Here is a 15,382-nt window from a genome sequence, read left to right on the forward strand (position 1 = left end):
GAATTGGCAACAATGTTTCAAAGTCCGCTAGATGGCAGTGTTAAAGTAACAGTGTTAAAATGTATCCAGTCCCTAGCCCCTCGAAGCGCTGCCTAAAAGAGAAAGTTAAGCTCAGCACAAAGAGGAAAAAAAAAAAATCTTTCAGGCATTAAAAGGTATATAAGAAAAAAGGCTCTGATAAAGTCGCTTTTAAAAAAAAAAGAAAAAATAAGGAAGGGGGAGTTAAAAATAAAGAGAGCTTCAACCGCAATTGTAACAACAGTAATAAAAGTCCCGTCTGGTTTCCAGTAAATAAAAAGGGAAGAACAAAAAGCCCAAATGGTTTCAATTAGCTCTATTCAAACCCGCCGCTAAGTCATCGGTTATTTTCTATTTCCTTTAATCTTCCAAATTAAGAGTGTCCTCTGTATAATTTAAGCAAAAAAGAAAAACTTTCTTCAAGTACTCTCACCAAACCACGGCATGCTTTCTCTCTCTCCTGCTCTTGCTTCACGGAGCCGTCAGCCGCTTTGGCAGCCCGGGGGCTGGCTCCTGACCGCAGGCAAAAAGGGGTTTCACCAGGGTTTCCAGAGACTTTGCGAGTGTCTCTGGGTCCCCCGGAATTTCCCCTTACCTCCCACTGTCTCTTCGGGACAGCTTGGGTCCAATGGACCGTCCAAACGATCAGGATTCAACGGGTCATCTGGAGTAACCAGAAAACCCGTGGTAGCGCAGCGACGCGTGGCTCCTCCCCCAGAACAATATATTCTTGGCTTAAATTCCATACATATCCTCAGATTTTAGGGCAGAGTTTATCAGCTCATAGTTTAGAAGAAATTCTTCCTTTAAATATCTGAACTTTACAGTAGTCTAAGCAAGTAGAATCCTGCATTGCAGAGAAAACAGGAGTAGTATGGTTAATTCTAAACCCAAAATAAAGGCTCATTTTGTATAAAATCGTCTAATTTAAATACTATTGATATTACAAGTAGACCTCATTCAGCGACTGTTCCAAGTTAGGGTGGCACTGAATGAGAAGACTTATGACCATTTCTCTTAATAGAAGCCAATGTACCTCCCCCATGGTCATGGTGTTATGATTTGGATCCTTAATTCCACTCACAATTACGATAGCCGCAACATCCTATGGTCACATGATCACTGTTGATCACTATTTGTAACCTTCCCTGCCAGCTTCCAACAAGCAAGTTAATGGGGAAGCTGAAACTGTGCATCAATTGCCTAATGACCACAACTGGAGCTGCCTTTGTAAGTCAGCGCAGTTGTGTGACATTATGCTTTACAACCACATCACTTAGTGAAGGAATTGCCTGTCCCAATTGCTATTGTTAAATGAGGACTACCTGTACATTTTGTATTATATTGTACAGTATTATATTTATATAATACTCGTAAGTATATAGTAATACATTCATAATAATCTACAAGAATATGAAGAAGAGAGCCAGTTTAGTCTAGTGGTTAAGGCTATCAGTGTGGCAACTTTTAGGGAAAAAAAGATTGGAGTTTATTCTCCTTTTTTCCATAACAGAATCTTAAGGATCTTAGCTTCCAATTCTTTGGGTTCCAGCTGAACACAAGTTCAACCCAGTTTAAGTTTTGTTTATGAGTGCCTTATACTGTTCATTGACCTTTATCAACCTAGCAGGATAATCCATGCAAATCAATTTAGCCCTTTGCAGGTAGGTCCTATCGTGTTAAAAGTAAATTAGAGTCAAGCTGTGCCTAAATCAAATGAATGAAATGAAATGAACTCCCTTCCCAAACTCTATTCTTTGAATATTACCTCTGACAAATTCAATAAATTATAAATATTAATAATTTGGAGCTTTTAAATTGGAGAGATTAGAGAATTAAGGCAAATATATGTGTCACAGAATAATGCTGCAGGATCCAATCTGGGTCGATCACTGGAACCAGAGGTTTTGTCTTCTAAGCATTCGGACTCGTAATGAAGCCTATCTTCAGAGAACTTCGGGTTGCTAGAGAGACGTTCCCTGAAGATAGGCTTCAGCACAAGTCCGAATGCTCAAAAGACAAAACCTCTGGTCCTGGTGACCATCCCCAGATTGGATCTTGCAGATTAGAAAATTGCCTTGCTCAGTGAATCTTAAATTCAAAACTTCACTGTGATATTTTGAGCCTTGGATCTGATCACTTCGAGCAGTGGTGGGTTGCAGGCGGTAAGCCCTGGTACGGGTGTACTGGAGCCTGCCAGAGTACCAGATACCGTTCTGGTACGTTGCTCTGGAGGGGCCACCCGCCCGCTCGAGCTCCTTACTGGTCTTTTAAGTCTTCGCCGCTTCTGCGCACGGCACATACAGCGTCTGCGCGATGCACCACTGAGCATCTGGAGTGTCGCAGAGCTGCTAAGATGCATGTGCGCACTGCACACGTCCATGTGGACGCTGCTGGGCCTGTTCCAACCGTACCGGTTGGATCGGGATCCAGAACCCACCACTGACTTCGAGGCTACTCAATCAAGGCATCCTTTCCTTTGCTTAATGTACCCTATCACACACTAATATTTACAACAGCTATTCAGACTCTTGAGTGTTTTGACTATATCAAGATTCATGGTTGTGTACTGCTTTGTAGTGGCCCTTGTTTGGAATAGGATAATTCTGCAAAGTGACCTGTGGAAGGAGTCACTGATGGATATTCTCACATCCAATCTGCCCAGAGACTGAGGTTAAAGTTGAGGCCAATCCTCTCTACTTCCTCTTCCTGGCTCCCAAGATTAATCTCAGTCTCGGCCCGAATGAGTACTGTTTTTGCTTGGCTCTTCGATTGGAATTGAGAATTTATTTTTTTCTATCCTTGATTCCTCCCACCTCCTTCCCTAGCGACTCTGTTTGTTTCTGAGTGTCTCTGCAAAAGTTAATCTATGCTGCTGTGTGTGTGTGTGTGTGTGTGTGTGTGTATGTGTGTGTGTGTGTGTGAGCGAGCGAGCCTCTAAACTGCTGGTCGGTCGCAGGGAGGCTCCAGACTAGGCGCCGTGAGGTGTTGGGAGCTGAGACCTCCTTTTTACATCGGGAGGGTCTCTAGATTGAAAGAGGACTCCTGGAGGAGCAGCTCAGTCAGAGTTCGCTCGGCTTTCGGACCTCATGGTCGGCGGCCGCCATTTTGAGGAGGTGGGCATTTTAGGAGATGCACGTGGCCAGAGCACAGGGATTGGTGCTCCTACTCCAGTTCGCCTCAAGTGCTCCGAGGCCACTGCCGGTGCCTGGAGGCATCGTTTCGGGCCAGTACTCCACTGTAGTACCAGGGAGGGCCCCAGCTGTTCGGCAGAGCGGCATTTTTCAAGCCGCGGATCGGCGACGTGGCTCCAAGTGGGCATGCTGGTTCAAAGGAGCTCCGAACCACACACAGCAGCTTCGAAACACCCGGGGCCCCAGGAGAGCCGAGGTGGTGAGGCAATGTGACTGTGAGTAGAGGAGCAATGGCAGATTCCATGAGGCGCGTGGGGAGCGATTGCCCCTGGATCACCAGATGATTCCGATTCAGGTGAGGGGACCTCCCGGGAGGCTGCCCCATTAACGAGGGGGAGGTCCACCTCCAAGAAGAGCACCTCCCAAGTCTACAGGGAAGGGAGATGCCAGCAAGCGGCAGGAACCTGAAGTTTGCATCACCAGGGCTGCTTGCAGGCGAATTAGGGACAGCATCAGCCCCTCACCATCAAGATCATGCTCCCATAATTGCCCCAGATCACCAGAAGTTTCTCAGATTTTCATATGGGGGGCCCACTATCAATACAGGGCCCTCCCCTTTGATTTGGCATCAGCCCCCAGGACCCTTACCAAGATACTGGCTGTTGCAGCAGGACATCTCCGTTCCATGCCAGTCAGATTGCAGTGCTACCTTGATGACATCCTGGTAGAAGCATCGACTGCAGACCGGGCTAAGGAAGATCTGGGTCGCACAATTAACAGCTTGCAGACCCTGGGGTTCTCAATCAATCTCAAGAAAAGTCATCTAGTTCCCACCACTAGACTCCAGCATTTGGGAGCCATTATCGACACGGTGAAGTGTGGGGTGTTTCTAACACAGGAGCGCAGGGACAGTATTCTGGGTTGATTAAACAGATTTGCAAGGCACGTTCTGTTCTCGGCTCCTGGGCAAGTTCATTTCGTGCATCTCGATAGTGCCATGGGCACGCTTCCACGCCAGGGAACTGCAGTGGTTGCTGCTTCCACACCAGAGGGACGGCACAAGTGACGCCCTCTTCAAGATCCTCGTGCCGCCCCAGGTATTCCTGTCATTCCATTGGTGGATGTCCCCAGCACTGGCCAAGGGCTCCCTGTTCAGGGAGCCAGGCAGGTTGGTCCTGACAACGGATGCGAGTCTTTTCGGTTGGGGGGCACACGTAGAAGCCCAGTTAGCTAAAGGCTGGTGGACACCCTCAGATCTATGAAAGAACATAAACTGGTTGGAGCTCAGAGCGGTACATCTGGCACTTTGCCATTTCAAAGGGACAGTCAGAGGTCAACATGTCCTGGTCCTGACGGACAATGTTGTTGCCAAGGCCCATGTAAACAAGCAACTCACTGGTGCTACAAGATGAGGCAGTGCAGCTGGGAAACTGGGCAGAGCAGAATCTTCTGTCGATTTGACAGAGCACATTTCCGGGGTGGAAAACCAGCAGGCAGACTGGCTCAGCAGGGAGACAGTAGACCACGGGGAGTAGCAGCTTCATCCCAGCATTTTCGAGCAGATTTGTTGGAGGTTTGGTGGGCCGACAGTGGACCTCTTTGCCACCCCGTCGAACACCCAGGTCCAGGACTTCATCTCTCGGTTCCTAGCTCAAGGAGCGGTGGATGTCGATGCCCTGCATTGCACCCTAACCCTATGCCTTTCCCACTCTCCCCCGCCTTCCCAAGGTTCTGAGGAAGTTAGTGCTACAGAGGGCAGAGGTGATTCTAGTAGCTCCCTATTGGCCCTGGAGACCCTGGTTCACAGACCTGGTGGGGCTATCAGTGCTTCCCCACTGGAGGATTCCACAGGGGGGAGGTGGCTCTGCACCAGGGGATCCTGGTCCTTCTGGAGCCAGAGTGGCTTCAGTTGACCGCTTGATGCAACAGAGAGCGGCCCATTATTCAGCCAGAGTGATCAAGACCATTGAGGCTTCCAGGAGGCAATCTACCACACGGATTTATTATGCGACCTGGGCCTCCTTTGTGTCCTGGTATCGGTCCACACAGGTGTATCCAGCATCAGCTTCGGCACCACAGGTGCCGGAGTTCCTCCAGGATGGCCTGGAGAAAGGTCTAGCCCACAATACCCTCAGGAGACAGGTTTCGATCCTGGCCACAGTTCTTGGAGGGATAGGCTCTCGATCCCTAGCACATCACCCAGTCATTAAGAGGTTTCTTAGAGGGGCAGCTAATCTCAGGACCCCTGTGGTACACCGGTTCCCTATATGGGACCTTCCCATGGTACTTCAGGCACTGATGGAGGCTCCTTCGAGCCTTTGAGGACAGTGAATCTTCAGTTCCTAACCCTTAAGGTTGTGTTTCTGGTGGCAATTACTTCCACCAGACATATTTCCGAACTCAATGCGCTGTCATCCAAGGCGGATTTGTGCACATTTTACAACAGATTCGTTCTCAGGCTTGACCCTTCTTGCCCAAGTTAACACTCCTTTCCATAGGTCCCAGAAGGTGGTGCTCCGGACTTCTATCCAGCACCATCCAGGGAAAGGGAACGGTCCTGTCATTGCCTGGACATGAGGAGGGCACTGCATATCTACCTGAAATGCACATCACCATTCAGGAGGTTGGAGGCGCTCTTCGGCTCCTTCCAGCCCTCTATCCTAGGGGCAAAGGTGCCACCAGTTATCATAGGCAGATGGATTCGGCTAGCCATCACTAGGGGATATGAGGCACGCAGGCTTCTGGTGCCAGCTGGCATCACAGTGCACTCCACCAGGAGTGCATCCACGTATGTGGTCTGGTCTACCCAGGCACCCATTGGGGATATCTGTAGGGCTGCCACCTGGGCTTCGCCTTTGCTTTCATCAGGCATTACAGGCTGGATGCTTATGCTTCCGCTGAGGCCTCTTTCAGTAGGAGGGTACTGCAGGGAGTGCTGGACACTCGGGGAGCTCAGGCCCAATGATTCCCTCCCATTGACATCCAGCTTTGGGGACTCCTCATCAGTGACTCCTCCCACAGGTCACTTTGGAGAATGTCAGTTGGTCTTACCTGAACTGCATTTCTCAAAGGTCCTCTGGGATGACTCACTTCCCACCCGTGTGGCTAGCTCATAGGGTCCTGAGCTTGGTTAGTGGCTTTGTTCAGTCAGGGACCGGAGGGTTTGGTGTTCTCTTTCCTATCCCCTTCGTTCCCAAGTCCTGATTTTGGACTTTGATCTTCAATTAATCTGGAGAGCCAGGAAGAGGAAGTAGAGAGGAGCGAGTCTCTGGGCAGATTGGACGTGAGAATACCCATCAGTGACTCATCCCACAGGACCTTTGAGAAATGCAGTTCAGGTAAGACCAACTGACATTTTTAACCTTATATTAAGGTCTGGTAAACCTGGACATGTACAACATTCTGTTCTAAACTGATGTTTTAGAATTTAAAATGAAGGGGGGGACATAAAAAACAGGAAAGAACTAAAACTTCAAACATGATATGAGTATAAAAATGTTCTTTATCTAACATCACATATCAAAATTACATTCATAGCTCTGCTTCTAATTAAACGACTTCCCCTTCTTTTCACAGTGTTACTTTAGCAATATATTATCACATAAAGAACAGGTGAGCATTTCTAAAATTTCTTTTTTGAAATTGTATGTAATGATCATGTTGTTTGCAATTCCTTCTAAAATGCAGTCTGTAATTTTGCTGCTTTTTAAAAATTATTTTTAACTGTAAGGATTGTTTATAGTAGCTTTGTTATTGTTCTGTAGTGTATCTTGGCATTGTGTGTGTGTGTGTGTGTACGTGTACACACATACATACCTACAAAATGTATATGTATTATTTCAACAATACTGGATTTCCATGGCGGAATACCTTTGATATGAGCTAATGCCTAAACATAGGAAGAAGGACCTACTTTAAGAAATTGCAAAACTCTTAAGACTTTTGAGTAAGCTATCATCTCAACAGATTAAAAAAAACAAAAGTCCAAAATTTTGCTTTTTAACAATGAATTTATTTAATTTTAAAGATATTGAAACTTATACGGGTTGGGCTTTTGAAAAGTGAATGCTAAGTTCCTGTAAATGGCTAAGATTAAATATATGCATGTCCTCAACTTTGGTACCTCCAGAGGTATCGACCATTTAGGAAGTGTTCACTTGGTAATTAGAATTGAAGGAAAGGATGATGGACTTATTAGTAAAATTAAATCCTCTATACAATGCAGTGTATTAAATTAGGTATTCTTTATGTAAATGAAGGATTAATTAAATAATATATGTAGTATATGTATTTATAATTGATCTCATAAACCATAGATGTTTCACATTTGCTTACTGAAACTAAGATTCTTAAATGTGTCCAGTATCTGAACATTCCTTCACTATTTCAATCAAAGGAATTATTTGTTTGCCCCTTTGTTATTGTGAGAGTGGGATGGGCGTATCAACTGAAATGAGACCAGACCACAGAGAAGGACAACACTGTGGTTCCTTCTCTATCGTCTCAGATTCTGATATTCTTATCATGACCTTACAAAGCAAATTTTAAGGAAATAACTTTAAACAGAAGAAAGAAAGTGTGCAAAATTGCACATTTAGTAAGTCAGAGGTGCAAAGTCTAGTTTTAAAAATGAAATAACAATAAAACATGGCTTATGGAAGAGAGGAAAAAAATATGGCAGGGAAATTTGATTTAATCGTTCTCATATAAGTGTAGCACTTGTATGTTTCACAAATTATGAGAAAAGAACGAGGCTTTAAAATTTCTTCACAAGAAGCATTTTGAGCTTGGATGTTTATGCCCCCTATGGTACCTTTTACATCTTGGTTTTGATTCTGTGTCAAACTGTAGTTAAGTTCATCCAAAATGGAAACTGAGCCTGATGGAAAAAGTAGTTGCAAAGGCTTTGAGGGCATCTAAAAGAAAACCAAAACTCTAACACAATCCGGGCAGAGTTGCCTTATCCTTTAGGTTACAGCCATGTTTGCATGTTCCATACTTCTGCACTTCTATTCTCCAACCAAGGCCTCATGTAAACTCTTACTTGATCAAAAGTAACTAGTAGTATAATCACTAACATTGAAAGCTAGGAAGTATACAACATGCACTTTATTATATGTGCCTTAAATATTTAGTATTTAACAGCAAAGTGAGAGGATGATGGAGAAAAATATAGTGCCTTGGCACAAACTGTGGGCAAAGGTTGATCACGCTTTACTAATTCCAGTTGCATTCCTCTTTGTTTGTTGCAGGGATTCAGATAGATCACTGGATATTTTTGATGAAAAATCACATCCACTCACGGTAAATCAGATTGTTTTTATATTCATGGCCTCATTTGATTTCTTGAATATTTTAATTTTTATTTCTGAAATGTTAATACTTTTCCATTTATAAGCTAAATCAAGAATGCAAGAAAAATGAAGTTGGATTTTTAGTTTTCTTTCTCGTGATGTACAAAAAAGTATTTTAGTCTAAACATATCCAGGTTTGACCTCCAGAATTTTAAAACATACTGCTGATAGCATTCTTGGATCTTTGATTCTATTCTTAATTCCAGTATATCTTCTTACAGAAGGCGAAAAGCATAACTTTAATTACATTGAAAAAGTTGCAGCCTTTTTGTAATCCTTGTCTGAAAAGAAGTCACACATGCAAATAAAACAATTTACCCAAAGTATTGTAAGTGATCCGTACTGTAAGGAATAGAGGGATTACAAGGCTCAAATAGCAGAACAATTAAAGACAATTTCAGCCTACTATCACAGTGAGCTAGGCAAGATGGAATGATATCATGAGGATAGCTGTTCTGTATACTATGTACATCTATATATAGTACAATATATTTGTTTTTGTAGATTTTCACGGGTGTAGGTATGCTGGTCTTGTTGTATTCGGGTCTTTTCCCGTGTAAGATTGAGATTGTCTTAAAATGTTGGCAACGCCTAGCCGACAAAGACCACCTGAAAACTGAATTACACACTCTCACAAACATTATTTTCTGGAGGAATTTTGCAGGATTAGCCAGGATTGGGTATTGTGATGTCCAATTGGCCTCGAGACAGAGTTAATTTGAAGCCACGCCTCTGTGCTCCTTGCTTTTGGTTCCCACTTTCAACTCACTCTGGCCGAAGAAAGACAGGTTGCTTTTGGTTCCTGATTCTTCCAAAAACAATCCAGTGCCATCCTGCAAATTCCTTCTCCCTGCCTTCTTCCCCTTGCCTCCATCTGATACCTGGAAGCCTCCCCTCGGTGTGGCTCACTCCCGGCCGCCGCTAAGGGATTTAAAAGTGGCTTCTTTGGGCTTTAGAGGCAGGACGCCATTACAGCGGCCATTTGGGGGCCTCAATTCCTGCAGGCCGCATGGGCTGGGGCAGAAGCTACTACGAAGCCTTGTTTTCATCCCTGCCTTTCCTGGGTGGCTATCCTTTCTGCAATGGCGGCAGCGGCAGGCCCTGCAGGCCCAGATCGACGGCAGGAGACCCCGCAGTAGCGCAGAACAGCGAGGACCGCTTGGCGTGCCGTGTGGTGCTGCCGGCAGCCGTGCGGCTTGCAAAAGGGGCAGGAAAGGTCTACCAGAGGCTGATTTCGTCGTGTGGAGGCCGTGAGTGATTGGGGGAAGCTGTTTTTTGGTCGCTGCTGTTTCTGGTGGGCTGAGCCTGGTGGAGCCCTGACCTGGTGCCATGGCAGATGCAGAGGAGAGGCCGGATTCCCCCCCCCATTGTCCCCTGGGGAGGGGACCTCCAGTAGGGCCCGGGTGAGGCCCACAGCCTCTGTGAGACTGTGAAAAACTGCAGCAGCTGGAAAATCGTCCGAGGCCTTGCAGAAGGATAAGGAAAGGAGGCACAGGGCCCTGAAAAAACAGGTGTCCAGGGCTGAATAGAGGGGTAGGCCTAGTTCTTCCTTGAGATCTAGATCGCCCATTAGATCCAGGTCTAGGTCTCCTCACAGGGGGGATTCCCCAGTGTATCTCAGGGACATTTCACCTTCCCCCCCCTCTCCATGGTGGAACAGGCCCCTATCTAAGGAATCCTTTTCAGTGTTGGGGGGCCAGGGGGGATAGTCCCATCAGGCCATCATGGGTACCACAGTCTGAAGGCTGTGCACAAGAGGAGGAGGAGAATTCCTTTGTTAGAGACATGGAGCAGCTTCCAACAAGCATTCAGAGGTTTCTCTCCTCTGCAATTTCACATGGAATTTCTGCTGGGTTACAGAAGGGGTCTGTGCGACCCACAATGGTGGCAAAAGTCTCTGGGGGGGTGCTACTGCTCAGGCCAGTCCGAGTCCCTCCCCCTTGGACGTGCGCCAGCCTGTTTCTCCTTCTCTGGCTAGCGAGGGTTCCATGGTGGGGGATCAGGTTCAGAGAGAGGTAGACATGTCTGATGATGAGGATCCTTCAAAACCTGAGGCACCAGCATTTTCTGGTCTGTTTCTCTTGTTCAAGTCACTGTTGCGCAAGGCCAGGGCCACAGCGCAACTGGGTGAGATGGAGGACGCCAAGTCTGGTGCCAAGGAGGGTGGTCCGTAGAAAAAGCCGGAGGATCGAGTTTACTCAGAGCCTCCTCCAGCAAAGGAAGACATCCCTGCCCCTAAGTTGTTCCTAGAGGTAGTTAAAAAGCAGTGGGAAAAGCCAGGAACATTTCCCAAACCCAGCAGCAGTGATAGGAGGTTCTTTAACATGGAACCTAGTTTCTCTGAGGTGTTGCAGGTGTCCACAGTGGACCCTCCAGTGGTGGCATTGGCGTCCACGTCAACTGTGGTGTCCAGTGATGTGGCTGATTACTTGAAGGCCGAGGACAAGAAGACGGAGCTGACCCTTCGTAAAACGTTCCAGTCTTCTGCATGGGCCATCAAGGCAGCTGCCTCTGCGTCGTTCTTCAGCCGCATGGCTATCCTTTGGCTACAACAGATGCAGGAAAGGATTCCGCCTGAGGAATCTGCCTGAGGAGGTGCGTACTCATCAAGATCTCAACAAGCTGGTTGCTGTTGCACAATTCTCTGCGGACGCCACTCTGCATGCCATGAAGTATGCCTCACGGGCAATGTGATTGCCTCAGTTGACCTCCCAACGTCTCCTGTGGCTGAGGGGGTGGCAAGCGGAGAACAAGGCAAAGTGGCACCTGGCATCATCGTCTTATTCCGGGGGATCCCTTTTCGGTACCCTGTTGGACCCAATCCTTGTTGAGGACAAGAATAAAAAGAAGGTAATGCCTACATCCGCAAAGAAGTCGGAGCAAAAATCTGTGCCTTACTTTCAGAAGCAGTCCTATCGTCAGTCAGATCAGGAGGCGCAGCACAGCAGGTATTTTCCGAGATCAGCTAGGCAGTCGGATAGGCACTACACCAGGGATAGGCCTAGGTTCCAACCTCAGGGGAAGAGGCCCTTTCAGGGGTGAGGTGGCCATCCCTACCGCCGGGGCAGATAGGTAATTAGCGACCCCACCCATAGGCGGCAGACTGCTTCTGTTTGCCGACGCCTGGGCTGAGATTACCACTGATGCCTGGGTTCTGAATACCATCAGATTTGGCCTGCGCCTAGATTTCTCTCCATTCCGCCGAACCACTTTCAGACGTTTTCGGTCGCCAAGAGTAAAGATAAATGCTCTCTCATGAGGCAGGCGATCAGACACCTCCTAGAGATTAGGGCGGTGGAACCAGTTCCACCGGACCAAGTGGGGTCAGGTTTCTATTCCAACCTCTTTGTCATTTCAAAGAGTTCGGGGGGATGGAGGGCGATTCTGGATCTTAAACTGCTAAATTTTCACTTAGTTTATAGAAGATTCAAGATGGCATCGCTTAAATCCATCTTGACGGGAGTCAGGCACAATGACTTCATGGCCTCCGTCGACCTGATGGAGGCTTATCTCCATATTGCCTAGGCGGAGAGGCATCTTCGATCGCTCAGTGCAGAGCACATCACAGGAGTGAACAACCATCAAGCCGACTGGCTCAGTCGGGCCACAGTTGACCACGGGAAGTGGAGCCTTTCTCCGAAACTGTTCCAGGCCATCTGCTCCAATTCGGCCATCTGGAGGTGGACCTGTTTGCCAGACCGCAGAACGCTCAGTTGGATTGGTTCTTCTCTCGGTTCCCGGCTCGGGGGACGGAGGGAGTTGATGCGCTTCGGATGCCGTGGCCGGAGGACCTGCTCTATGCCTTCCCTTCCCCTTCTCCCTGGTGTAGTTCAGAAAGTGATATCAGAGAAGGTGGAGCTCATCTTAGTGGCGCCCTACTGGCCACACCGGGTGTCGTTTGCGGACCTAATGTGCCCGTCAGTGTCACACCCGTGGAGATCCTGCAAAATTCCTGCAGAAAATGACAGTTGGTCTTACCTGAACTGTTGTTTTACGAGGTTTTGCAGGATTAGCCAGGTTCCCGCCCTAGTGTTGGTCCAGAGGTTGGGGGAGTTCAGGGGGTAGGGTGTGTTCCCTTATGACTTGTTTTCAGGTGTTTTGCAGTGGGCTTGACTAGTTGAAACTGGGAACCAGAAGCAAGGAGCACAGAGGCGTGGCTTCAAATTAACTCTGTCTCGTGGCCAATTGGACATCACAATACCCAATCCTGGCTAATCCTGCAAAACCTCCTAAAACAACAGTTCAGGTAAGACCAACTGTCAATCTCCAACGGATTCCAAAGAAAAACAATTACCAACCTATTCCAAAGGGAGACTGCCCCCAAAAACCGAGACACAGAACAGGACAACGGCATCGCCCTCCTCCCTTACATCAAAGGCACCACAGATAAAATAAGCAAAATTCTTCACAAACACAATATCAAGACAGCCTTCAACACTGACCAAAAAATAGCCAACATCTTAAGAAACCCCAAAGACAAAATCCAGCTAGAAAACCAAGGAGTCTACGAAATACCATGCAAAATTTGCACTGCAACATACATAGGACAAACGAACAGGACAATAAATGCACGCATCGCAGAACACAAGAACGCAATAAGAAGAAAAAAAAAACTTCTTCCCTTTTCCAGCACCTTAAAGCTACAGGACATGAAATTAATTTTGAAGGAACCAGGTTAATCTCCAAAACTGAACACTTCAATAAGAGAATAATTTTGGAAGCTATTGAAATAGAGAAACACCCCCACAACATGAATGAATGTGACGATACCTCCCACCTACCAGACATCTGGAAACCAGCCCTGGTAAACAAACGAGCCTCACCCACCACCCAGGCCGTTACAACACAAAACAACAACGGACCCACAGCCAGCACCAATCAGCACCAATCAACAAATCATGATACAGCCACACATCCAATCAAACCACTTACTGAAACAAAGCCAGCACTCCACACACCCCCACCAAAATTTATAGAAAGATGGCAGCTCTGGCCAAAAACACCAACCTGAGGATGGCGAGTGAGACCTCGCCGAAACGTTGCCAACACAATCTCAATCTTACATGGGAAAAGACCCGAATACAACAAGACCAGTACAATATATCTATATACATACACATCTATATTGTATTCTTTGCTCTATTTTCCTTAAAAATGATACAATGAGGTATCTTCCTACCGTAGTAAGCAGGACATGGGTATGAGCCTCAACAGTATAATTCTGTATGTTTCCTCAGTACTCAGTCCAACTATTTCCAATGGCATTTTTAAAGTACTTCTAAATTATGTCATGTTTCAGCGAGAAGAAGTTCCAGAAGACTACTGTAAACATGATCCTGATCACAAGCACATTTATCGCTTTGTACGTACTCTTTTTAGTGCAGCACAGCTGACAGCTGAATGTGCAATAGTGACTCTGGTAAGCCTTGCTTAATTATTATTGCCTTGCATTTAATTAAAGAAGTCTTATATTGTCAGCATTAAATATATAGAAAGAGCCAATGCTGTGTAGTGACTTTGGGCCCAAAAGAATTCTAGCCTGAACCATATCTCAACATTAAAGATGCCACTAATGCCCTGGGAAGGAGGCAAGGGCAAGCCACTTCTCAAAGACCTTGCCACAAAAACTGAAGGGACTTGTCTAGAACCACATACAATTGAATAAAAGAAAAAATGCATCACATGTGCAATTGACACTTATGGCTGTAGGAAAGTTATTTTGGAGGTATCTATTCAATACCTTTCATAAATCCACCGGTAGCTAAACAGTTCGGGTTTTTTTATGCTTGTGCTTTAGAGTATAGTTGCTGCTGTTGTTTTGATGTTGAAATAGTTCTGACCTCTTAGTGTAATCTTTGGTACTAGATTCTGGAGGTCTGCAGGTAGAAAATTCTTTTATGATGTCCGCTTACAACAAAATTACCCATGTTTTGTGTGGCCTTACAGACAAGTTATTTCATTATGGTATTGGTGGGTCGTAATCCATTTGCAGTGTCTGCTTATATGGAAATTCTTCTAAAAGAGTTTATAACTACCCAAAAAATCCATTCTTAAGAGTCTAAAATACATATTTAAAAGTATTTCTGCCACTAGTTGGCAGTGTTTTATCAACAAAACAGCAAAATTTGGTAGCAGGCAAAGGGTGATAAGAAGGGAGACTGGTTAGCACATCTTAGTGTTATAAAAGTGCTTGTTGTGGAAGTTGCAGGCTTTTCAGATGGGGCGGGTGTTTTTGTCTCAAACATACTAAAGGAGAAAAAACACATCTTCCTGCCTAGTTGGTATTTATTTGAATCTCTTTTTAAACTTCAGATTTAATGTTAACAAAGAAGAAACTATATAATTAAATAAAAAATATATCTTAGAAAATGGGGAAAACTTTTAGCAACATAAAAATGTCTACAAGAAAGTCTCAGGAGAGTAACTTCCTATGAGCCTGGTTGAGAGTCACACTCTGTTTATCACCTTGCCCTTTCAGTGGAACAACAAGCATCATAATCTGAACTCACTGGAGTCTAAAATCCTGGACAGACAGAATATACAGTGAATCAGGGAACTGACAGCACCCAGGCAGAGACACTAATACTCAGCCACATAAGTCTTCTTTGAGTTGAGCTTCATTCCTGGCAACTATGGCTGTCCTTGTACATTTTCTTGGCTACAGTACAGAAGTGGTTGAACACTGGTTTCTTCTAGACTGCTTGTCAGTTTCCGAATCTGACCACCCACCCTGGGATCTGTGAAGGTCTCCTATCTAATTATTTAAAAGGTCTGTCCTGCTTTAGTTATGCTCATGCACAGAGAGTTGGCACCTGCTGAAATAAGTTTAGTTATAGTTTATAGTTTATTTAATTTATAGACCGCCCCCTCTCCCCG

The 15,382-nt window shown here is 45.8% G+C and overlaps 1 protein-coding gene across 2 annotated transcripts in view; it reads left to right on the plus strand.

The window, feature by feature from the left end:
* CCNYL1 (cyclin Y like 1) overlaps positions 1 to 15,382 on the plus strand; it is a 55,429-nt gene that overhangs the window by 27,168 nt on the left and 12,879 nt on the right. For both annotated transcript variants that reach the window (XR_014174210.1, XM_081939785.1), the window contains exons 5-7: positions 6,729 to 6,764; positions 8,405 to 8,456; positions 13,806 to 13,925. Coding sequence is in view for 1 of the 2 variants with exons in the window: in XM_081939785.1 (XP_081795911.1) it covers positions 6,729 to 6,764; positions 8,405 to 8,456; positions 13,806 to 13,925 (208 nt within the window). In the remaining variant the exon portion in view is untranslated. The remainder of the gene's footprint in view (positions 1 to 6,728; positions 6,765 to 8,404; positions 8,457 to 13,805; positions 13,926 to 15,382) is intronic.

This window comes from Natrix helvetica (genome assembly GCF_964273705.1).
Source record: "Natrix helvetica genome assembly, chromosome: 1".
In the NCBI taxonomy this organism is placed as follows: Eukaryota; Metazoa; Chordata; class Lepidosauria; order Squamata; family Natricidae; genus Natrix; species Natrix helvetica.